This window comes from Ixodes scapularis, unplaced genomic scaffold (assembly GCF_016920785.2).
Source record: "Ixodes scapularis isolate PalLabHiFi unplaced genomic scaffold, ASM1692078v2 PGA_scaffold11__112_contigs__length_91849675, whole genome shotgun sequence".
NCBI lineage: Eukaryota > Metazoa > Arthropoda > Arachnida > Ixodida > Ixodidae > Ixodes > Ixodes scapularis.
In genome coordinates this window covers 85,481,736-85,505,947 of record NW_024609837.1, presented here as the reverse complement: position 1 = coordinate 85,505,947, position 24,212 = coordinate 85,481,736, and the positions used below count along the sequence as shown (strand labels likewise).

At 46.7% G+C, this 24,212-nt stretch overlaps 2 protein-coding genes across 2 annotated transcripts in view; one reads left to right on the top strand and one right to left on the bottom strand.

Moving 5' to 3' along the window:
* Positions 1-4,947: 4,947 nt before the first annotated feature.
* On the bottom strand, positions 4,948-6,914 carry LOC8038374 (T-complex protein 1 subunit theta). The gene has a single exon (XM_002412552.4). The coding sequence runs from the start codon at positions 6,697-6,699 to the stop codon at positions 5,065-5,067; it is 1,635 nt and encodes a 544-aa protein (XP_002412597.2). The 5' UTR covers positions 6,700-6,914; the 3' UTR covers positions 4,948-5,064.
* A 1-nt stretch (position 6,915) lies between these two features.
* The window catches only part of LOC8038377 (protein arginine N-methyltransferase 5), a 41,611-nt gene continuing 24,314 nt past the window's right edge, over positions 6,916-24,212 (top strand). Inside the window, exons 1-5 of the mRNA XM_029984990.4 lie at positions 6,916-7,222; positions 9,875-9,993; positions 11,612-11,697; positions 13,293-13,424; positions 23,743-23,891. Of these exons, the coding sequence (XP_029840850.2) occupies positions 7,134-7,222; positions 9,875-9,993; positions 11,612-11,697; positions 13,293-13,424; positions 23,743-23,891 (575 nt within the window). The 5' untranslated portion in view covers positions 6,916-7,133. The remainder of the gene's footprint in view (positions 7,223-9,874; positions 9,994-11,611; positions 11,698-13,292; positions 13,425-23,742; positions 23,892-24,212) is intronic.

The window sequence follows — 24,212 nt, the reverse complement described above, 5'->3', positions numbered from 1 at the left end:
TCAAGGCAGCTTGCTTTGAGGTAATCTGAGCTCGGCGTCTTTCTGACGTCATTGCAACTCCGGCACAAGAAGCAGACGACTTGCTCTCGGGCATAAGGCTGTAAATCCCAAAAATTGCATTCCTTAAATGTATGATGCTAGATTTGTAGTTGCGCAATAGTGTAACAATTCTATCAGACTCCACATTGGACCATTTTACAAATTCGTCGGCTTACAGCACCAAGATATATTCGTGGGTGGAATACAAACAACTTTGCACTCTATCTGCGTACCACATACACTCGTCTTGAAAATGCATGTAGTGACAGCACTAGTCGAAATTCCTAAACATCGAGCATGTTGGTGGCACAAAGGCAGGGACGGCGCCAAAGGGAGGCGAGGGGTGGCGGGCACCTCCCCTAAAATTTGTCCTGCCACCCCAAAAATATGCCAGCCTTTACACCCCCTTTCCCTCACCCTAATTTTCGCGCGCAGACCCGCATACGCTACATGGCTCGTCATTTTTCTAATTTCCTCGTCCCATGGAAAAGGCATTGGCTTGAAGGATAGCCAGCCTAAAGAGGCCTCATACCGGACGTTTTCAACTTCTTCGTGCCGTCCGCTTTATTTTCTTTACGTAGCCCGTGAAGAACGATGCATGAATATCGGTATATATGGCTTGCCAAAGCTAACGAGCGTCGTCTACCAATCAATTCCTCTGTCGCCAACCATGAAAGACTTCCTGAAAGTAGCTTCACCCAAGTGATTACTTGAAGAGACTTGGAATCCCATGCATCTGCACTGCGCCGTCGCTTTGTACCTGCCAGAAAAAGGTACTCAAGGGCACTTTTCATATTCCGACCAAGGAAATCTCTCAAAGTCCTGAGACGCTTGGGCCGACTGGCGAGTTCCCAAGGGGTGGCTTTGATGTATCTTGGTGATCCTGCTTATTTCAAGTCTCTATGGGGTCCTTGAAGCAACTTTGGTGAAGGTGACTGTGTGTGCTTGGGAAAGGGTATAGGTCGGAGCCTGGCGGTTCGAGAACTGCCATGCTCCCATCATTAGTGACCCTGGGGCACGGAGCCCCTTCGAGGGACTATGGGAGATTATGGGTAGATTTCCCCGCTAAATTTAGCGGAAAAATTTCCCCGCTAAATCTAGCGGTAAAATTTCCCCGCTAAATCTAGCGGAAAAATTTCCCCGCTAGATCTAGCGGAAAATTTTTCCCGCTAAATCTAGCGGAAACAATTTCCTTGCTAAATCTAGTGGAATAAATTTCCCCGCTAAATCTAGCGGAACGATTCCCCCAGTAAATCTAGCGGAAAAATTTTCCCGCTAAATCTAGCAGAAAAATTTCCCCGCTAGATCTAGCGGAAAAACTTCCCCGCTAAATCTAGCGGAAAATATTTCCCCGCTAAATCTAGCGGAAAAATTTCCCCGCCAAATCTAGCGGAAAACATTTCCCCGCTAAATCTAGCGGAAAAATTTCCCCGCTAAATCTAGCGGGGACATTTTGGTCACAGGACCTCGGAGGGGGGTCACGTGACCCCCCCCTCGAGAACACGGCGCCCTCAGTACCCTTCCGTCGTCCTCCTCAAGAGCTGCGCTCCAATTTGGCGTTACAGGGAGTTGTAAACAGCTTTCACTTTTTTACAAATAAATAAGACCTGCCAATACACAGAGAAACTTCATGTGATATTAATAAAAAACCGTGGATCACGCCCGAGCTCGTCAGAAAAATAAAAGCAAAGGATAAACTATATGCGAAATTTATCAAATCTCAAGATTCTGCGAAATTATGTACATATAAAAAATACCGCAATCTACTGAATCGAGAGCTGAAGAATGCAAAACGTGAATACTTTTGCAATCTATTGTCTTTTACCTCAGGTAAAAGTGCACGTAATCAGTGGAGCCAATTAAACCAAGTCTTGAACTTAAGCTCCAGGGTACCGGTCACGTCAATAGTAAAGGATGGTTATGAAATTACCGGAGAAGAGCTATGTAATGAGTTCAATCGGTTTTTCATTGACGTCACAAAGAACCTATGTAGCCCACCTGACACGCCTGGTGACTACACATGCCAGGCACCAGGTGTCCGAGACTCCCTATATCTATTCCCAACGTCAGAAAACGAAGTAATTGCCACATTTACAAGTCTCAGGTACAATAAAGCCAAAGATAAAGATGGATTTCAAATCAAGCCATTCATATACGTCGTCGATCTATTGGCCCCAGTGTTAACTCGTATATACAACCTTTCATTTGCCACTGGCGTTTTTCCAAAACAAATGCAAGTCGCAAAAGTCGTCGTTATACATATAGGCGGTCCTACTTCTGATTTGTCAAATTACAGGCCAATTTCCATTCTTCCAGTGTTGTCAAAAGGATTAGAAAAAATCATATATCATAAAATTAACTCTTTTTTAACCAAACATGGTGTCTTGTCAGACAACCGGTTTGGTTTCCGACGAAATCGATCCGCGGAAATGGCACTCGGTCAGCAAAAAGAAATAATAATCAACGCATTTGAAGAAAAACATTTAGTGCTTGGAATATATGTAGATTTCTCTAAAGCATTTGACTTACTCAACCATAACGTGCTAACATATAAGCTTAATCATTATGGGATGAGGGGCGTAAGTTTATCACTTCTTCACTCCTACCTAATGCACCGTAATCAGATGGTATCACATAATTACTTAAGAAACTGTCATCTGGTGTACCGCAAGGTAGTATTTTAGGCCCTCTGTTATTTCTGATATATGTTAATGATATTTTTTATGCTCCCCTTTCAGTAAATATTATTGCCTATGCTGATGATCTTACAATGCTTGTAACAGGAAAATGGTTGGCGAGTTGTCTGCATGTGGCAATCAATTCCTTTCATACTTGCACCAATGGTCCGAAAAAAATCACTTGAAGGTTAATACTAACAAAACTAAAGCTATAATATTTCGAACGAAGAATAAAGTAATATCTGAAGATATTCAACTTCTACTAGGACAAAGCAGGATTAATATCGTACCAACGATGAAATGCTTAGGCGTTGTGTTTTCCGAGACGCTTAACTGGGATGCACAGATTCAACATACACGCATGAAAATGAACAAGATAATTGGTGTACTGTGTCGCCATAGATACTCGCTTCCGACAAGTGTTAAAATCCTCATTTATAATGCCTTTTTACTACCTATTATTACTTACTGTCATATCATCTGGGGAACAACCACAAAATAAAACAAACTCAAATTACTTCTTGCGCAAAAAAGGGCAGTAAGGCTGATTGCGAATGTCTCATGGTGCACGCATACCGAACAATATTTTTTCAAGTTCAGTATTATTAAGTCAACCTCTCTTTATGCTTTCAAATTGTTGTGTATGTATAAGAGTGCTGTCGCGACTAGCAATGATGTCCTGTTAAGTATGTTTAAACTCGAACGCCACACACCCGCATATAACATACGTCACAACATTGCTTGGTCATTGCCATTTTGCCGCACATCTTATCGCGCCCAATCATCATGTTATAACCTACCGCTTTATCTCAACATTCTTTTGCATAATAATATTTCTATAGAAACAACCCCCAAGAAAAAAATTGATCGATGTCCTTCATCTGTTAGATCTACATTTTGTGTAAGAATTGTGTAACTGTTCCTTTCACTAAATATGCATAGTGCCCCATTACGTTGAATGTGTCAGTGTACTTTTTTTTTTTGTGGAAATGTTCTTCTGTTCCTGTTTACTGTTGTCGTATGTAGGGGCGCAGGGGGCCCTCAAGCTGCACCACGCAGCTTTTTCCCTTGCGTCCCATCTCACAATGAGAGATAAATAAATTCCAATTCAATTCAATTCAAATATTGCAGCTTAAAGCAGTCCCTATAGTGGCTCCAGCCTTCCCCGCACTGCTTGCAGTTTTGGCAGTTTCTAGAGATTTTCCACCCGAGGAATCTGCCCGTAATTAGCAACAAATGCAACAATATATGGGGCCTGTGCCCTGCGCGGTTCTTGGAAATAGCAATGCAGCACTGAAATGAGCGACCCTTGGAAGCAAATGCACTCTCTCATGGCATATCTTGCACATTTGCATAACAGTTGGTCCTTGTAACAAATGCGAGGTGTGAATTTTATCAACGGGCTTTATTCAAAGTTAGCATCGCTTCAAGGCTAGATGCCTTCGACGTTGCAGAAATTCTAGTTCTCCACGCGAGATTTTAGATATCAGTGTTTCGTTCTAAGCCGCCCTCGAGGTAAAATTGACCGCTAGACTAAGCATAGTATAGTTTCTGTTCCTTCGCTTCATGTCCAAACGAAGCAGAAAGCTTGGGCTAGTTGATGGAACATGCTTTCAGATGGTGAATACGCACACAAAAGATAGCCACGAAAGAAAGCATACACATAGCGCTGACTTACAATTGATAACACACACTAAAGTTGCAAGTTAGTGCAGAGTGTGTGCTCCTTTCATGACTGGTCTTTCACAATCACTGGATTCTGGCTCCCGCTCTGCTGGGGACAGCCTGCCGAGGGAAAGTGCTCAAGGCAGCTGCAGCGAGGAGTATTGAGCCTGGCGGTGCCAAACAGCAGTCTCGGTGGCTGACAGCAAACAAGGTGGAGCAGCGCGAGGCCCATGCAACGCAGCATTACTCGTGACCGCTCTTTCACGCCTTCACCGACGAGCTCGAGAACCTTGGCTGGACTGCCATTTCTATGCATCTCCGGGTGAAGCGGCAAGCCGTAGCAAAGCGGCCGTAACTGTTCTCACCGCTTGGAAGAGAGAACTTAAAAAGAACCTTTTGTAAGTTTTGGAGTGGCAGTCAATGCTCCGAAAACAGCCTATGCTCTTCAAAGAATCTAAGGCTCTTGGCGAAATGTCAACGTCACTTCCAGTAGATTCCTTTTGAGTCTGCTCTACGTGACAACCTAAAATGACAGCAGAAACGTAATAAAATGATGTAACTCATCAATATTCCATAGCGCAACTCCGCATTTTATTCGGCAATAAAGTTACACAGGAGCCCCGAAATGCAAAAAAAAAACAACAAAGATGATGCCCACGATGTCACGCCGCCGGCGACGCCCCTACTTGTCCTCGTCCCAGTCTCCGCCTCCCGCCTTCGGCTTGGGTCCGCCCGCTGGCTTCGACATGATGATCTGGTCAACACGAAGCACTGTCGACGCCGCATTGGTAGCATACTGCAGGCCCCAGTGCTTCGTCACCAGCAGATCCAGCAGACCGGCCTCCAGTGCGTTCCCCACAGCGTCTTCCTTCAGCCCCGCCGAAGAGTCTCCCTGGTGGTGTGCCGCGCGGAGCTGAGCCAGCAGCTCTTCCGGCCTCGACGCGCCGGAGTTGTGTGCGAGGGTACGTGGAAGCTGTTCCAGCGCCTGCGCGAACTTGTGTGCCGCATACTGCTCTAGCCCTGGCAAGGTTTCGGCCCAGGACGCAATCCTCTTCGCCAGCTCGATCTCGGCAGCCCCGGCACCAACTACGAGCCGACCGTCGCGAGTGGCAGCCTTGAAAGCGTTGACGCCGTCGTCAACAGCGCGTTCGGCGTCGTCGAGCAGGCTGTCCGTCGAACCCCGAAGGAGGACGGTGGCGACCTTGGATCGGTGAGCCCCCTCCTGGCGGAAGACTACAACCGACGTGTCTCCGAGTTCGTCGACGTAGACCGAGTCGCAGAGTCCCAAGTCTTCGGGACGCGGCGGGGTTAGCTTGGGGAGGGGGGTGGCGCCGACCACGCGGCACAGCCGGCGTACGTCGAACTTGGACGTCAGGCGGACAACCATGAGCCCGTGCTTGTTGAGGTAGTGCAGCGCCATGTCGCCAACCTTGGCGCCGGTCACAACGACCTTGGCGCCGGCGTCTGCTACGGCCTTGACCTGCGACTCGAGCAGGTTTTCCTCTCCCCTGGAGAAGTCGCGGAGTTCTTGCGCCGACTGGAGGAGTACTGTGCCCTTGGTCTCCGTCTGCGTCGAGTCGAAGGCGCAGGTGTAGACGGCCACTTTGGCGTCGCTTGCCTTGGTGACCTCGCCCTCGACTTGCCGCTTGAAGACCATGCCAAGCACCATCTCGGAGCGGTCCAGGCCGGCCCCAAGCACCTTGCAGACTCGGATGTTGTCCACGTTCAGAGCGCCGGACTCGGGAAGCACCGCTTCGCAGGCCTTAGAGACGATGCGGGCCAATTGGTCCGCTCCGGCGAGCGGTTTGCTCGACATGGCCGTCCTGACCGCCTTTTCGGCCTGCTCGAACTTGCGTAGGTCGCGCAGTTCGTCGACGGTAAGCTCGGGTAAGATCTCGATCGCCTTGCGCAGGGCGAGTTGGTAACCCTCCGCAACTTGGACCGGGGTGAGCCCCGTGCGAACGAGTTCTTCGGCTTGTTCGAGCAAAGCGCCGGCGAAGAGAACGACGAAGTTGGTGCCGTCACCTACCTCGGCCTCTTGCATCTGCGACGCCATGACGAGCAGCTTTGCGGCGGGGTGCTGGACTTCGAGCTGGTTCAGGATCGCTGCTGCGTCGCTGGTGACGGAGAGCTTTTCGAGGTGGTTGATGACCATCTTGTTGAGCCCGTTGGGGCCGTACGCGGAAGCGACACTGTGCGAGAGCTGGACGCAGGCTTCGATGCTTCGGAACAACGCCTCGTCGACGCCTTGGAAGTGTCGAGAACCTTCTTTGAGCATCTGAGACAGCGCCGTGGTGGAACCTCCGCGGAAAGACATGGCTGATGTTCTGCGTCAAACGTTCCTCGGGAGAAGTAAGGAACCGAGCTGAAACGCGAGTTTGAACACCGGTTTTCGCTGGAGATTGCTCACCTCGTGTTCGCCGGCTCTGACAATGCGCCCCGTCCAAGATTCCCTTATTTGGCACACCGACACGAAGGCGCTCGCGGCGTTTTTTGCGGCTAGTTTCGACTTGAAAAATGACTCGACTACGGCCTCGTAAAATCAGTGACGTCAGACTCAATTTTTCGCTTGCTTTTGCCTTGACTTAGCTTAAAACTTGAAGAGTATATAAATAAGTGCGCTATTTTTAACTACAACTTGTCTTATTTAATTTAGCGTAGATTTATTACGCACTTTTCTAAGCTTGACTGTCGAATGAAACGCTAACTTCGAAACCATCCGAATGCCGCCATAAACTCGTGAGTTTAAACATGGCGGTCCACAAGAGCGTGTCATGCGGAGCAGACCTGCATTTCGCGACCGATTTATCCGAAGCGATCATTTCGGCCGGCAATGCAGGGTACGTACCAAAACTCGCGACGTTCCGGCGACAGGCCGAATCGGGGGACAAACTATACAATCGCGAGCGTTTTTTGCCGGTCCCACGAGCTACCTTCCCTATCGGCGTTCGACTTGTATGCGCTTTTTGTTTTATTTTTCTGTTTCATTGTCATAAGTTAGCCCACGTGCCAGTAGATCCCGTTCAGCCTGTTCCTTTTGGCTTTCTTCTTTGCGCATGGGCGGGACTTTTAGTCACAAAAAGTCCCTCGCTGCAGTTCGTTTTTTTGTGGCGACTGTCAAGGCTGAATACAGTTACGTCACAAACGAATCACGCCGAGCTGAAGAATCACTCGCCGGTTAAGGCTCAAACGCTAGTATATTTGTTTTGAGCCGAGATGAGACTCCATCGAAATATGTCTTGTCAAGAGTACCGGATACGACAGCGAAATCTATTCCTTCGAGTGAGACGCCAAGACTAGAGACGGCTGATCGCGACGTAGTGACTCAATAACAGATTATTTGACGTCCTAAAAAAAAAAAAAAAAAAAAAAAACATTGGTCACTCTAAAATCAGCTTTGTCATAAACGCCCCAGAAACATGTCGATGTTGCAACTGTCCTGTAAAACCAGTGACGTCTCACGATCGTTGCAGTGTTATGGACCCCACATAATGACTGCATTATGTTGCGTCTGTGTATTGCAAAAAAAAAAAAAAAAAATTTACCATAATAAAACTATGTAGTGTCTAGAGTTCCGTCCAAACGGAAGAGTAGCAGACGCAGTAGAGTTCCGTCCAGACGCAACATAGGGAGTATTCACTGGACGCCATATTTGAGGGCGATGTTTAGAGCGCATGCTCGGAACGAGCTCACGTTAACAGGCTGCTAAGACCGGCACTCTTGGTGGAGTGGAATGCACGTGGCGAAAGAACTGTGGAAGCTCGCCGTCAGCACGCGCTCAGCAGTCGCGCAGACGGCTATGGCCGCCAGTGAATACTTTCTTTAACATGTCCAGCAGAGTTCCGTCGAGACGGAACGATAGCAGGCCCAGTAGGGTTCCACCCAGAGGGAACAACAGGAAGCCTCGTAGAACCCCATTGGTTCCGAGGGCCTAGTAGAGAGTATTGTTCCTTTTCGTATCTAAGCTAGAGGAACAATAACAAGCTCTCGGTCAATTGTTCGCAATAATGCGCTGCGATCAAGGGGAAACATGGGAAGTGGAGACAGGGAGTACTCCCTCATTACGACAATGCGCCCAGCCTCTGGTCTTGCATTAGAATAATTGCCATTCCTAACTATAGCTTTGAAAATGATATCAACCACATTCTCTGTATCTGGCTCCCAATAAACTACAAACTCTTAAAAAAAAAGAATGAAAGAAACATCTTTATGGGAGGAGACTTTTAATGAGTATATGAGGTAATAGAGGGAGGGTGTGTGGTTTGCAGAGGTTGGACAAACTGTTTTCCAAGAAGCAGAAGAAATGTTATAGGATTGCTGGGACAAGTAAATTTAAGTTAAAAAAGAAACTAAATTAAAATTAACATGGGAACATTGCTAGTTGTTGCTTTGGAAATGGGTCGGGGGTGGAGCATATAGAGATCAACCCCCGAGTATGCTGGACGAAGCTTTAGTGGCACGTTTCTTTTTTGTCTGGACGGAACTTTAGTGGCGGCAATAGACCCCTTTCAAAATTTGTGTGTCAATTATTAGAAGGTCGGAACCCCTGCACAATGGTGGAACAACTGACATTGTGGAACGTGCAAGTCATTCCATAAGATTGCAAACTTCGGAGTGGGGCCAACGCTAGGAGCCAACGAGTCAATCAAACGCCGTCAAAAGTGGAACGTTACAGCGCACGTCACCTTTTTCTGTAGGTGTGTTTTTTCTGCTACTCCAACCAAACTCGTAAAGTGTGTCGTGATGTTGTGGTTTCAGTCCGCCATTGTGCAGGGATTCCACAGCTGCCAGGAGAGGCCAGTATTTCGAAAGGGGTCTTTAGTTCCCTCTGCACAGAACTCTAATGACGACTGTCGTTCCGTCAGAACTCTAGTGCTGACAATTGTTTACTCAAGACGGAACCCTAGCCACAGCCAAAAGACAAACTGCTTTCATAGAAGTGCAACATTTTAAAATAATATGAATGACACACTTTTCTAACCAAAGACGAGAAACCCTTCCAGAAACATAGACACTCCAAACAGACATAAAGACCTATTACAGGCACAATCTAAAGAAAACCAAATGAAACAGACTTCCACAGGAGGACACAAGTGCTCAAGAGAAATAAGGTGGAAACGAGGTTGAAACAAGGCTGATAATTCCCTAGATTGAGGGAAGAAGTCAGTTGCTGACATTCCTCAAGCATCCCTGTCCTTCATACCACAATAAGCCAGGATGTACCGAATGGCTAGAAGACGCAAGTATATATACCCACAGACTGAAGACGTAAGGTGGAACCATGCTACCTACGTTTGATTGGATTATCCAGTGATAACACATGCACGAAAAAGCGGCAAATGCCGCGATGTTGCGCTTTTAGTGCTGCTTGATTGATGACCGATTGGTTAGGACAGGTAGATGTCTAATTCATTATCTATGGCTCTGAAGCAACACAAAAAACTGCACCAACAAAAGAAAATATTGCAATGTTTTTGTTTTTTGTTTGGCAGATACAAGTTTATTGCCGTCGACATAAGCCACCCGAGATACCGGCAAGAACTGCTGGATCCAAATCCAAAGAGCAAGCCGACGCCCTTCGCGCGATCCGACCTCGTGTTGCCGTCCCAAGGTAAGCTCTCAAATGTGCCAACGAGGTCGTGAGTGGCGTCCTTGCAACACTGGCGGCTGCCTTGATCTTTTCGCTGCCGGCATTTTCTTTTTCGAAAGATATGCTCCAGCGATCGGGTTTTTTTTCTGAAGGGATAGCACAAAAAGAAAGAGTCGATGCGCAAGTTTTTTTAAAATTATCCGACGGGAGCACTTGCAGTGCTTGCAAGCTGTCCGGGTTGAGAGCATCGCATGGAAATATTGAGGACGAAAAGGTGTCGCCTCTTTTCTATTTAATTTTATTTCGCCTGTCCACTCCCGCGATATTCCTCCTGATTTAGGCTCCTATCCGGAGGTCCTTTATAGAGCTACTTCGTAGGACGATGAGCTCTCATTCAGCATTGTAAGTCTGAATCGGAAAAACCGGCCCTTCAATTGCCGCTACCGCCAGAGCAGCCGACACGAGAAATGACCGTCTAGTGCATAACATAGTGCGAACGCGACGTTTAAGGTTCCATAAAGGCATAACAAATAGTAACACCTTCCGGGGTGCATGCGGTTTATCATTTAGGTGGGAACTTTAAAATGTGGGATTGTTGCCATACATGTACGGCAACGACTGCCAGAGGTTTAATTGAACACTGGCGGGCCAGGTGGCGCAAGCTACCGCCCGTTACCAAAGGTACAACCGTTAATATTAATACATCCATCTGGTGATTGCATCCAATGCTACACAAAAGGGCGTTGGAGGACATTGAGGCCTTTTTTACGCGGAATAACTGAAGAGCTAGGGTTTCACGAAAAAGATGTTCCTAAAAAGAGTAGCGCAAAGGTGTAGCACGCTGACTTTAGTGGAAAACGTTTCCTCAGTAAATTTAGCGCAAGTTAGCATGTATCTTGAGCTCAGCAAATCGCATAAACAAATGCCCGGGGCAGCTCAGAGTACACTGCGCATCCTCTGTCCCCAATTTATGTGTAAGATTGAGATGCATTAAAATTTTTCAGTTTTGTGCTATGGAACTAGCTGGGAATTCTGCAACACCGAATGCCCAGACCTTGTAGGCCCGTTTACATAGTGGGTGTTGCACTTTTCTTGATTACCAGTCCTCTGGCTTTCGTCCCTGTTAAAAATGCTGGGCTTATATTTGCATGGTCTTGTTTAAGCACTCAACATACCTGAGATGGGTTTTTTGCAAATGTCTCTAAGTGACGTCAGACCTGATAAGAGGAAACTGCTGCCATTTTTATGGTTTTATGAACACACCACTGATTGGCTCGCTTGTACTCATTTGGTGAACAGCAGAATTACTCCCCCCCCTTCCCCCCCCCAACGACAACGGTTAATTAGATAAGAAAAAAAAAACAAAAAAAACAAAGGGACTGTGTCTTTGCACTTGCTCCTTGGCCCTTCTCCCGACTACTGTCACGCAGTCGGGAGAACTTCTAGTTTATCTTGCAAATTCAGACTTTTGTGTCCATGCTTTCATACCGACTGGTGAAAGGCACAACGATGCAAGTTTCTTTTTTGACGGCACGTAGAATGTAGTCACTTTTAAGTCGGAAAGAGCAGGGCAACATGAGCTTGATTTGACTGCATTGTCACGAGGCAGTGAAGTTGTCTTTACTTCTCCAATGTGCAGACTGGAGCTCCCTGGTGGTCCTAAAGGTTTCTCAGTGGATAGACGTTGATTCGCCCAACGAGACCACTCGGAAGATGTCAGAAAAGGTCAGTTCCCACAGTGTCTCTAATCCTCGAAGAATGCCTACAGCCTCGGGTGTCGTCTTACAGAGCTTCAGGTTAGGACGACATAGTTTGGACTGACGTCTTCGTCTTCCAGTCGTCAGAAAACTTTGCGCGATTTCACTGTAGAGTGTCCGGCAAGCTTGGGACATTCATGTCTGAAAGTTTCTTTGTGATCTTTTCTTGATTCCAGGTGGATATTTGATACCATTCTGGAATTTCCTTTTAATGCGGAGAGCAAGTCGTCTGCTTCTTTTGTAGGAGTTGCCGTGACTTCAGAAAGACGCCGCACTCTGATTGGCTCTGAATGAAAGATAATGGGTAGACCTTAAGGCAAGCTTACTTGAGGTCTACCCACTATCATTCATTCAGAGCCAATTGGAGCTTGGCGTACTGACCTTACCACGACCCTTGCGAAAGAAGCAGACGAACTTGCACTCCGCATTATTTTTCTATAGCACTTAAAAAGTTGCCATCAAAAGGAATAGTATTTTGCAACGTACAATACTATGTTTCACCTTGCGATGGACCGCAGCATTCGCTCCCAGCGAATCCAACCCTGCGAGCGTATTTCGTGGCAATGCACCCGCACTTTGCTGCACCCCTCACGAAGGTCACGCGACGCCCGGAAGCGTTAGTTTGGCTTGGGTGGCGTGTAGCGTCCGTCACGCATTCACTGTACTTGGTTTCACCGCAACTTGGCAGAGAGCGAACGCCCCGACTTCCTCGAGACAGTCGAAGCGACAGAGGCAAAACACGTGACCGTCTTTGCCAAAGGTACGGGGGCGACAGTTTAACGTGAGTTGGAGAAGGGAGGAAGAAGGAACTCCTAATTTATCCAGACCCTCTTTTGTGTGTCCCATACGACGCTTTGTCCCCCTAGAAGGTTAGCCGGTCACTCGAAATTCGTACAAGAACGGCTTGGACAGCACTGCCCGCAACTAGTGAGATGGCGCCACAAGTCTCCCGCCGACATGCTGATAGCCTCACTAAAACCGTAGCCTTCGCCATCTGCCAAGTCACGGTGAAAAGGAGTAGCATCATCATCATCATTTATTTTGCTCAAGTTTGCAAAAGTTAATACATGAGAGAGTGGACATGCATGTAAATATATAAATATAAAAAGCGACAAATGCAACAGTAACATAATACTAGAATGCTGTAATCCCATTTGAGGTGTTAGAGAGGAAAAGGGTTGTAGCTGTTGTAAATGAACAAGTTGGATAGTGCATTTCAGTCTTTTACTGCCGATGGTAATGTAGGCATTCGATAAGAGACTGTGAACGAAGAAATTTTTACGTAATTTAGGGGAATGGTCAAGACGGGGGAAAAGTATGGTGAGGAGGTATTAGTAACGATTTTCTGAAGTGGCTGATAGGGTGATAAAAGATTGGGTGAAGAAAGAGGCGGGATACACGGCGGTGGAGAGAAAGTGTGTCTAGGTTAGCTCACTGGCATAGCACGATTGTTCCACATTAACCTATACAAATGGAAGTGGTGGTGTAGCGTCGCTTCCTGTACATTTCTAAATGTGCCCCAAGATTCCTAAAGGTGTCACCGAAGGAACGTGACTCGCGCAGGTGTTGGAGAGAGAGCTGTGCTACGCCGCGCACGTCGGCGTGCCGGCTATCATCATCAACCTGAAGGGACCCCGCTGCATCAACATGGCCAGGTTACTTCACAACTACCTCCTAGTCTCCACGTCTTACCAGGTAAACGCATCTTTCTTGTCACCGACCATTGTCTATTCAGCCCTCTACCAAAGAGTGCTTTGTGCATTGGAACGAAATGTTTCTTTTCTAGAGTGTTTTTTAACGTGGAATGTGTTTTATCAGTCTAATTCTGTGAGAAAATCATTGCAAAGGAGCATGATGCCGTGATGCCACATGATGCCACATGATGTTGTGTGATGTCACAGTCAAGTGACCTTATGACATCATGGGGCGTCTCACACTCGTAGCGTGTGCCCAGCTCGTATGCCCAGTTTTTGTCAACGTGTTTTGCTTTTTAACACAGGATGCATTTAAAGGCTGGGAACCCTGAGGAAAGTAGGATGGAATGCCACCGAAACTGTTACGAAGCATGTAACAGATACTTCAGAAGACAGTCTGAATAAACGAGCGATAAATTGAGAGAAAAAAATTAAATTCTGAACGCGCCCTAACAGTAATTGGACCAATGACCTTGTGATTGCTAGCTCGACGTTCTACCACGGAAAACACCGTCACGAAAAAAAGGACAGAGTTTGGTATAAAATAGGCAGTGACTATTTCAATGTCCACATTCAATATAATTTTAAATATTATTTTGATGTCCATGATGCCACTTCCTGAAGACGTGACAATATTTTCAAAATCATTTTGACGTCGGCCATCAAAATATTTGTTTTTCTTTATTTTGATGTCTCAAACCTCCAACTTTGGAGCTTCGGAGTTCGGACTGGAAAGTGATTGAATGTGGCGGTCAAACGAATATCATTTTGCTTGCTGGTGGCATTGCGGTTCAACACAAATTTTCCGAAAACAAAGGCCGTGCAGTCTATCACAGTTTTTATTACCTTATAAAAAAATAAAAAAATCTTTTAAAAGCACTACATGAGCTACCAGGCTGCACATAACATTTGTGGTTGTGCCCAACGTTACAGATTGCAGCACCGTTGCTTTTTATTATTTATTTTGCATGTTTTTATATAAACAAAGGAGCTGAATCTTGTATCATAAAATTTGCAGTTGATTGGGCTACAAATTTGTTGTTGTAAAATGCGTGTATCTATCTGTACAACTGTGTCAGAACCTTTGTTTGTACGCACCAGTCAAGAAACATCAAGGAGGCAATGTTTGCATTCAGAACCTTTTATTTAACATCCCAAACATTTCATAGTTAACTCGCTTCTTATACACAAACCAAAAAGGAAATCTAAACTAACCTACTCACAAAAGCCAGTTAATAACAGGGCGGGAGCCAAATGCAATGCGACACTTTGCAGCCATACGAAGACACGCTCGCACGCTATGGAGGCACAAAAAGCGTGCCAAATTTCTCAATGTTACATGGTGTATGCACTTACGCTTGTTACGTGCAGGCAAGACAGAGGGTTATCCAGCTTGCCTTTGTTTTGTATTAAAAATTTAAGTAAGGCGCGTGCCGAAATGACGTAGGAGAGCGCCGGGCGTGTCACATCCGAAAGCATCAGCTGTCGAGTCACTCCCACACATACGCTGAATAAGATATTTCCACCGCCAAGTAGGATCGAAGCTTCTTAGGCAAGCAACACAGGACTCCGTCAACGCATCAACACAACCCTGACAACACCATCAGAAACTAAGCTAAACGAAACTATGAAACGGCTACCACTGCGACTGCTGCATTGACGGGTTAGGTCGAAATTATAAAGCCGCTTCACTTTGACGTTTTGCAGGAGTGACGTCGCAGACATCAAAATAATTTGTGAAATATTTTGACGGTGCACGTTGAAATAGTCACCACCTATGAAATAACATGCTCTACGAAGGATAAATAAATAAAGAATCTGCAATGTTTACCACAAACTCCGAAGAATGCCACGAAAATGCATGCTGAATATACCGCCTCTATCCTGTGGGATTGAGGTGAACCACGCATCTCTTGCTTTCGCTCACATTTGCAGAATTTACCAGTGTTACCAGCAAGCCACGAATTACTCCCCTGACAAAAAATAGTTTGGTCTGTCGAGGAACGGATTCTTGTGACTCGCCTCTTACAGAAATGACAGTCGCTTTCACGTGTCCCTTACTTGTTTGGGTGTTTCCCCTGAATCAGTACTCCAAGTTTTCAAGGAATTAGGGTGGAATGAGGTTTACCAGTAGATACTACATCATTGCATTGTTTCATTGACTCGTGTCTTGAAACGACGCAAGCGCCATTTTTCAATTCTCAGTTCTGTACTCTGTTTCAGGCTAACTTGGCGAACTGTGGAGGCTAGGGCCCCATGACCCAATAAGAGCGACGAAGTGAGGCACATGACCCGACATCACGGGAGCATTTTTGTCACTATGCCAAATGAGAGCCGCGAGGCCCAGAGGAACTGGCTAACCAAGTGTTGTCTGCTCCGAAACCAACTGACTTCGGATGAACGTCCACCGCAGCAACATTTCCATTTGCTAGAATAGCGAACATTTCGTGAACAGTTCATGAGACAACCATACGCTCAATTTAGCCGCGAATCTGTGACGGGTGCTAATGCCAGGGCACAGTGCAATGTAGTACCAAGTGGAAACAGCTGATTACACGACTGCGATCGCCGGCAATCACCAACAACCACGGCGCTACAAGGAGAAAAAAAAATTGGGAGTGGATTACTTTTACAGCGAAGCTGTTTATGGCTAGGGTTCCATAGATTTTTCGCGTGCAGTTACTAAACACTCTACGCTCGCACCGCCGCACATACGCGCTTTCCCCATATAAAATAATCAAAGTAAATAACCAAAATAAATCGTTGACGAACGCACATACAAGATGCCATTTGTTTAATTAAGCTTTTGCTTTATAACAGTTACTGCTGCAGACGCCAGCATGTGCGGCACGTGGAACACCATTCCCTGCATTTTCTTTGGTCTATTCAGTAGATCAGTTATCAATAGGGGCCATTTTCAAAATCAGTAGACCCTCAGGTAGACAATAAAGGTTTCTCAAAGATTTGCCGCTGTGCGACCTGTGTTGGCCATGTCTACGCTTGCACCACCCTCTCTTTGTCGTCGTTCCAAGCGCTTGCTGCGTAGTTTCCTTTCCTTCTGCTCTCCTGGAGTGGCGGTCCCGTCGCGCGTGTCTATTTTCCACTGGGCTGGTGGTCCCATCGTGCGTGTCTAGTTTCCTCTGGCTCCTCGGGGCGGGTCTGTGTCGTGTGCTGAACAGCTTCGCTGGTCATCCACCTCCACAGAGTGGACTGGCTCAGGATTTTTTTTTTTTTGTTTAAATATAATTGAAACTTATAAATTTTGATTATTTATTCTTTAATCTTTGTATCTTCTCATTGAAGCGTGCAAGTTCAATTGCCGTTAAAATAAAATAAAAAAAATTAAAGACGTTGACGATTTCCTGTAATGCCGAATTAGAGCGCAGCTCTTGAGGAGGAGGAGGGGAGGGCACATAGAGAAGGGTATGCCCCTCCTCCTCCATTCCCTCTCCTCTCATTCCCCTTCCTTCCTTACTCCCCCTCCTCCTCTCTCTGCCTCCCTCGTGACCCTTGTGACGTCACTCGTGAAGGTCTTGACCTTCACAAGACCTTCACTGTGAAGGTCACGTTTCTGGCTTGAGCAGCGTGACCTTCACTGTGAAGGAGAAACGGATTCCTAAGAGCTGCATTCTAAAAGAAGCGAAGAACTACTTTTTGTCGTGGACAGTGCTGTTGCTGTGGCGATAACCAGGCACCCGTGGCCTCAACCATGGAGTGTTATCACGAGCCTTGCTCCGGCGCTCTTATTGGGTTGCGGGGGCTGCAGCCTCTACGGCTTGCCAAGTTATCGTGAAAGGGAGTATAGGAGTGACGAGACGACAATTGTATTGGCAGCACTGAGAGTTTCAAACGCGATCTGGAATGCTTTTTGCTATTTTTATTCTTTTTTTCTTTATTCAGGTACCCACTTTGCCATCAGGCATTACAGTGGGGGGGGAGGGGAACAAACAATATACAGACACACTAAAAAATTTGCACATTCAGTGTGTGAGAAACGGCGGCATTGGAAGCTATTGAGACAATGCGCGATAAAAGAAAGTTCCAATCGCGCGCGGTCTCTACAAAAAAGGAGTGTCGCAGTACGTCGCCCCTAAAAGGAATTTCTCTTAATTTTTAAAGCATGGTCGTTCCTACTGGATACGTAAAAAGGCACTTTCATATATTTATCCTTTCCTATACCGGTTTTACCATAATAAATATTCTGTAAAATACCGAGCAAGCATCTCGCATCGCATTCGAAGCTTCCACCGGTGCTTGCATAATTGTCGACTCATTGCTGCCAAAATCGCTCGCTCGGTGTTCCACGTGATAGCTATCATCTGTTGCAACACAAGATCTGCTGTAGAAGCTGTGCGTGCTCACTCGATGGCTGTGCGCAGAGACTCTGAAACATTGTCGAAGGTAGAAAGCTCGCACTGGAAAATGGTCTAAGATATATATCGGTGAGAACACGCAGCACGGTGAACACTGCGACGCGATCGACCAGAAGATCTGTGCAACGCGCAAGTTTGTCTGCTTTTTTAGCAGGGGTTGTGTTAACATTAGAATGCCGAGCTCTGATGGGCTCCGATTGAAGGATGGTGGGTAGACCTCAAGGCAGCTTGCTTTTAGGTCTACCCACTATCCTTCAATCGGAGCCAGTCAGAACTCGGCGCTCTGATGTCCCCACAACCCCTGCAAAAGAAGCAGACGAACTTGCGCTGTACATTGGCGCGCGGTTGAGTAGCCTAGGTCGACAGCATCTCTGCCGTCCAGACGGAGCAACTAAGAAAAAAAAAAAAAGCTAGGGGAAAAAGAAACGAACAAAACAAATAAAATTGTCTGGTACCCATGGCACTCTTTCCACTCGGAGCATCTCTCTGACCCTGACAGATGCTGGCTTGGGAACCGTGTCAGGGATCTCTCCGCTTCAACGCTTTCATAAAGCTGGTATTGCTGCCGTTGAGGCAGGGAATTAGGGTCAGTGACTAAGCGTTGTCTAAGCAACGCGTATAGCGCAAGTACCAAGTTCTACATGACGTGGCGCACCCAGAAAACAAATTTAAAGACGGGCGTGTGTCCGATAGAGAAGTGTGGGAACTCGGGCCCGCAGCAGGTCGTCATTAGCTGCAGAGACGTGTATTGGGAGAGTTTGGCCATTCATTGGTTTGAATAGGCGAGCATGTCGTGGCCATCCATCGGCCGCGAAGCAGCCCCTTGCTGTGGTCGTGAGATATAGAAATGCAACTCGACTAATTTAAGCCGTTTGAGCGTCACTAGAGTAAAAAGGTATAAGTCTTGGTGACTTGTGAGGTTTTCGTCACGTCCATATTCAACGGTAGAATAAATGAGCGTGCTCTCCAAACCAGAGTGAACTGCATAGTTGCGATCATTGCTGCTGCGAGATTGAATGCTTCTATTTCACGCTTTAAATGTTGTTTCCAATATCGCGACGTCGAGGTCTGCTGATCGGTTGACGCTGCGTCGCACTTTGGGTCTGCACTCTAGCCGCGGAAGAATATTCGGTGCTGGCGGCGGCCTTTGCTCTGACCATTGGCCAAACTCTCCCAATGTAGGGCTGTGATTGGCTGCATATTGAGGAGCCATCTGGTGGCACCACTTGTAACCAGGCTAGGAGAGGACTCTATACGGCATCTACGACATACACGGTGTCTATACCTATTGGCCTCGAGATCGACCTAGAGGTGGCGCTACGGTCGCGCTATCATCATCACCAAAGCGGGGATAGGAGAACGGCCGCCCCATAGGCTCTCCGCGTTCGCGCGCGAGACTGCATAGATTCTTGCGTTTATTTTGTCGCATACTATCGGTGGGAAAACAATTCTTGCAGAAAAGGATGCGATATTGTTTGGTGCTTCAGTGAAGATCGAATTGTGTTGCCAGCGTGCGGCCTAAATTTATATAATAGCTTCTGTGGGTGCGTCGTCTGCTCTAGGCAGACGTTGGAAGGGATGGATCACCACGATTGATGCCTGTCTCTGGCTGAACTGGAATATTTATGTTAAATATTTGTTTCTTTTAAAATGAATGTATCGGTTCATCAACATGCAATTAAAAAAACACAATAAATTTCAACCCAGGTAACATAATACTGGTACTGTGGGCTGTGAAATTGCAGCTTCTATGCTTTTCTTAACTTCTAGCTTTTGCAGTAATATTAATATTTAGAATGGAGATAAGTTAGTGCTGTATTGGAAATTACCATGCTATTGAGTTCCTCTGCCCTTTTACTGTGCCAAAGTGTGGGTAAGTTTTCTGAGTCTGAACAAATCTACTGCGTTGCGATGAGGACAGGGTGTCTCTTCTAGTTAAGATCTGCAAACTGAACGGTTGGCAGGACAACTGAAACAAGTGAAACAAACTGTTCTAATATATCTGCCGTGACTGTAATAAACGGGTGTAACCGAGCAACGCGGCAATGTTCCTGTTATTAAATGCTTTTCTCAGGAGTGTGGGTTCACCTGCTTCAATTTTCTTGGTGAGGGCCGCAGATGTCAAGAGGCTAATAATATAAATTTCTGGATAAATAATCTTGTATTCAAACACAGTAGACTCTGCGACCCCAACAAACGACGCGCACCACGACACAGACAGCATCGGCCGCAGTGATACTCTTTTACTGATGAGGGCTAGCCACCTTCACGAGACTTTCCGATCACCCTCCGCACTCAACTAACGTATATCGGGACTGGGCAGTTCATCGATTAACTTTCAGATTATTCGAGTAATGCTTTAATTGCAATTTTGTTTTGCCGGTTAATGGACTACTTCCAAAACTGACGCGCCCCACCGCGGCGAAATTCCACGCAGTGCACTCTGGGAACTAGTTGGCCACTCAGTTTCGGTTTCGACTGAGCAGCTTCACCTCATGCTATCACTCCGCGACCGAACGCGCTGCTTGCGTTTTCGATTATCTGACTTTTCACGAACGTACAATAGACTCATTCTCGAGCGATACAAAACGAAGACCGGGGCACTTTCCTTGCTTCCCGAAACACCTGATATTGTGCGTCCGTATGCGAACGTAGTAAGACGTGGCTAAGTCACCTCACCCTACGAGTGCATGTTTGAGCTCAATTTCAATAATCCCGTCTAGTACCACTGAACTAGAACTGAAATTTGTTAATCTGGAGCCTTATACGTATTTTGCTTGCCAAACGTCAGTTTCTTGTTACTTCATTGGGCGAAAAGAAAGCCGCATCCTCACAGGGTATCAAAGTTGAGTCCAGCGTTTACGCATGAACTTTTAAGGAAACGCAATAAATTCGACCTAACTACTGCACAAAAGTTACTATGATGTCTTCCTCGTGTCATCATATATCTCCCACTCGAATTTTATGCTGGTAGAAGATTAATTTCTCGCAAACGCTGAGATCGGCTAGCTACGACAGAGGCCCTAACAAGCGTCCCCTACTCCTCGCTAAGCCTTTTTGGACGAGCTTTTACTGACGCCCAAGATCTGCGCCTGAACGGTGCGTCTGAAATTATCTCGGCATACTCAGGCAGGAGAAAAAACAAACACAAAACAAATATTATGGCCATTAGCAACCGTCAAACGCGCTTTAAATTCGTTCGAGCACTTGTGTGAAGAATGTCGCACCGTGCGCCGGACGGGCATGAACCCCTATGCTGTGCGCATAGGGGTTCATGCCCATCCGTCGCACTTCCGGGGAACGGTCCGACTCTCTTCACACAAGTGCTCGACTTTTGCTTTTTTCAAAACGGTCTGTATGTGCGAATTTGCCTATATGATTGCAGGATAACTTTATGTGCATACGCGATGTTGAATATTAATGGAATGCAAGCGGGTGGGGACTTCACTTCGTGCAGTGCTGCGGGTCAGTACAGATAAGAGATAAGAAGTGTGTCAAAATTGAGCTTTTCAATGGCGCCTCCGAGTTTTACCTCGCATACTCAGGCATATTAAGAAATACAGTAATTGCAAAAAGTAACATTTCGTCTATGGACGCACGAAACAAACAAACTTCCTGATCAACAACACTAATGTAAAGGCGCGAGCTCGATGTATGCATACTTATTGGTTGCTACAGCTTGTTGATTCGTATACAAGCAAGATCCCCGAGCTTCGCAGCGTCGAGATTCCCAGCACTGGCTCGTCCACATACCTCGATTGGAACACTAACAGGAAGGCTCAAGTACAAAAATACAACAAGCATGTGTTAAGACAAGCTATACGTCTCAGGCTTGTGCTAAAGCTTCGAGGCCTGGCCATTTAGGTTAGTTTAGAGACCACAAATGACGCTCTCGGGACCAGAAAACCATCTCTTGTCGACGTGTCGATCGAAACCGAAACCATGCCACCCTCCTCCCTGGCCAACTAGTTCCCAGAGTGCAACGCGCGCCGTGTTGCATGCAGGGCTTTATGGAAGTAGTCTATTGGAGTCTTGTGCTGGAGAAAGTCAACAAGGAGTAAAAAGTGCCTGCTTTAATATTTTTGACGTCTTTATTTCTTTTGTGACACTGGCTTGCACGGTAAACCATTTCAGCGTGCTTGTCATTTCACCGAGGGTGATTATACTGTTTAAATAATAACTTAAAAAATACTTAACTCTAAAAGGCTTCCCGTGTTCATATTTATGTAGGACTCACAACGTGAAGTTAAGGATGGGAATGCAATATGCCATTTATGACATTAAAACCAGTAAAAAATGTGTAGTCTTAACGTCTTTCATGCTATATGACCGGCGAAAAATCTACATACGGATTTATTGATTGACTAGTCTATTAAACAATAGCGATCAGTCGGGTTAATTTTCTAATGACCAGAAACCCACTCAACATTCAATGCTTTAAGAAAGCTACGGTTTGTGCGAGATAACAAAAATATGTGAGACCAGCGATTGTATACAAATCAACACACTAAGATTATGGAAGCTTTCGACTTAATAATAATCGCCGAATTTCTACGCATGGGAAACGATACAACACAACCTTTAGTAAGAAGAAACGGCAACAAAAGCATGAAACCTTTAATAAGGAATGTCAAGCTCAGCCTGAAACAAGCTTGCATCGTCGAGATCCATGCTTCTGAGCGTGCGCCCGTAGCAGACGACACATGGCGGTATCCCCGTTTTCGCGCGTTTCCAATTTCGGCCGCACGGGGGCGACACGGTTCGATCTCGAGGCGAATATAGTAAGATCTTGCACCGTGCACCGGGGGTCGACCGACTAAAGCTGCTCTCTGTGGTTCTCACCTTGTCGGCGGCCATAGAAAGCTGACGCTGGAGACGGAGCATGTACTGGAAGTCTCATGTCTCAGCAGACTGGCGCATTTTCCGGGGTATAAACCGTGGTTTCTACAGCGGATCTGTTAAGGGCTAGGTTCCCCAGGATCGTGTCTGTGTATGTCGACGCAAACCTACCTGGACAGCTACCGCCATCTATAAGCGACGGCGGCAGGCACACAACCAGGATGGTTTCCGCCGTCGCCCGTAGATGGCGGCAACCTTTCCAGCTATAATAGAAGAATGGATAGTTGGGCGCGTTACGTGAAAAACAGACGACGACGAAAAAGAGGCCCGGCGACGGCTGAACAGCTCCCGGGTGCGACGGCGAGGTTCCGGAGGGAGTTCGTGGAGAACCCGCTTAGCGTCTCGTGCGCCGTGTGCAACCGACTGGTTCGTTGGAAACATACCCACGATCGGCGGCGTGTTGGACAAGAAGAAGCGGGAATCAAGCGCGTGCGCGTTGCGGCAGCGTATCGAGTACAGTTCCGCTGGTCTTCCTTCTTCACGAGAGTGGAAAGGCTGAACGTTTCTTACCCAAATTTCCTCTGGTGCGTCTCGTACGACGGTGTAACGTGTATGCATTTCTTCCTGTCGATATTGGCCTTAACTGCGCGAGACCACTTCGACATTTACGACGAAGGAGCACGTGCTGATGGCCTGCTGTTCCAGCAGTCCTAAGATAATCTGGAGAGGGGTGGAATAGGACCGGTCTTCTTCGCACCTATGCCGGCACACCCGCGGGCTTATCTATGCAGTCTTGCCATGCTAAACCTACAAAAAAAATTTACTTCCACCAAGGTGCACACTACGTACAGTGATGTCTCGCTGATATGGATGGCCCGTTGTACTATGGACAAAATTTTCAGGGACAAACTGGGTGAATATGTGGACTTCTGTCTCATTATTATGGATTAATTTTGGGGGAAACGGATGTGTCTGTATCAACAAAACACAACTAGCAACTTAAAAAAAAAAAATAAACTGCTTTTTACAGGGGTGTGCGTCTTATGCGGCAGTGCAACTTGTAGACTGAAAAACATGGTATGTAAGATTGTTGTTTCCTCCCTCCAGTTGATGTTCCATGCGTGGATAGCGTTGCCGATGGAATGGCCAGGCATTCAAAGTGCCCGCTACGTTTGCCGGGCCTCGGGAGATGCAGACGAGGAGGATGAGCAAGCAGCCACGGAGGAGCCGACGGGAGACGAGGAGCCCTGGGAATGGTGACATGATAATGATAATATATTTACTTGTGTTAATAGTTCTTCAGGTCGAGGCATGGGTCTGTCAAAGCCATTTAAAAGCGCGTCAGCCAATCGCAGGCCGCCTCTTCGAAAGAGGCGGCTTGCGACTGGCTGACGCGCGCCCGTCGTCACGCCGCCGGCGCTTCTGCTGAATTTTGTGCTCCAAACTTTTCCGCTAAGAAATGCGCGTGGCACGAACTTCAATCCCATTTTTAGTAGGGAAATAGACGTCGCACGAGCACAATTTTTCAATTTCTGCGATGCTAAGATCCTGTAGGATGAGTTATCACCAAGAACAGA

Bases quoted from the DNA above. Each gene is read 5' to 3' on its own strand.
- LOC8038374 (XM_002412552.4), bottom strand. From the start codon at position 6,699: ATGTCTTTCCGCGGAGGTTCCACCACGGCGCTGTCTCAGATGCTCAAA.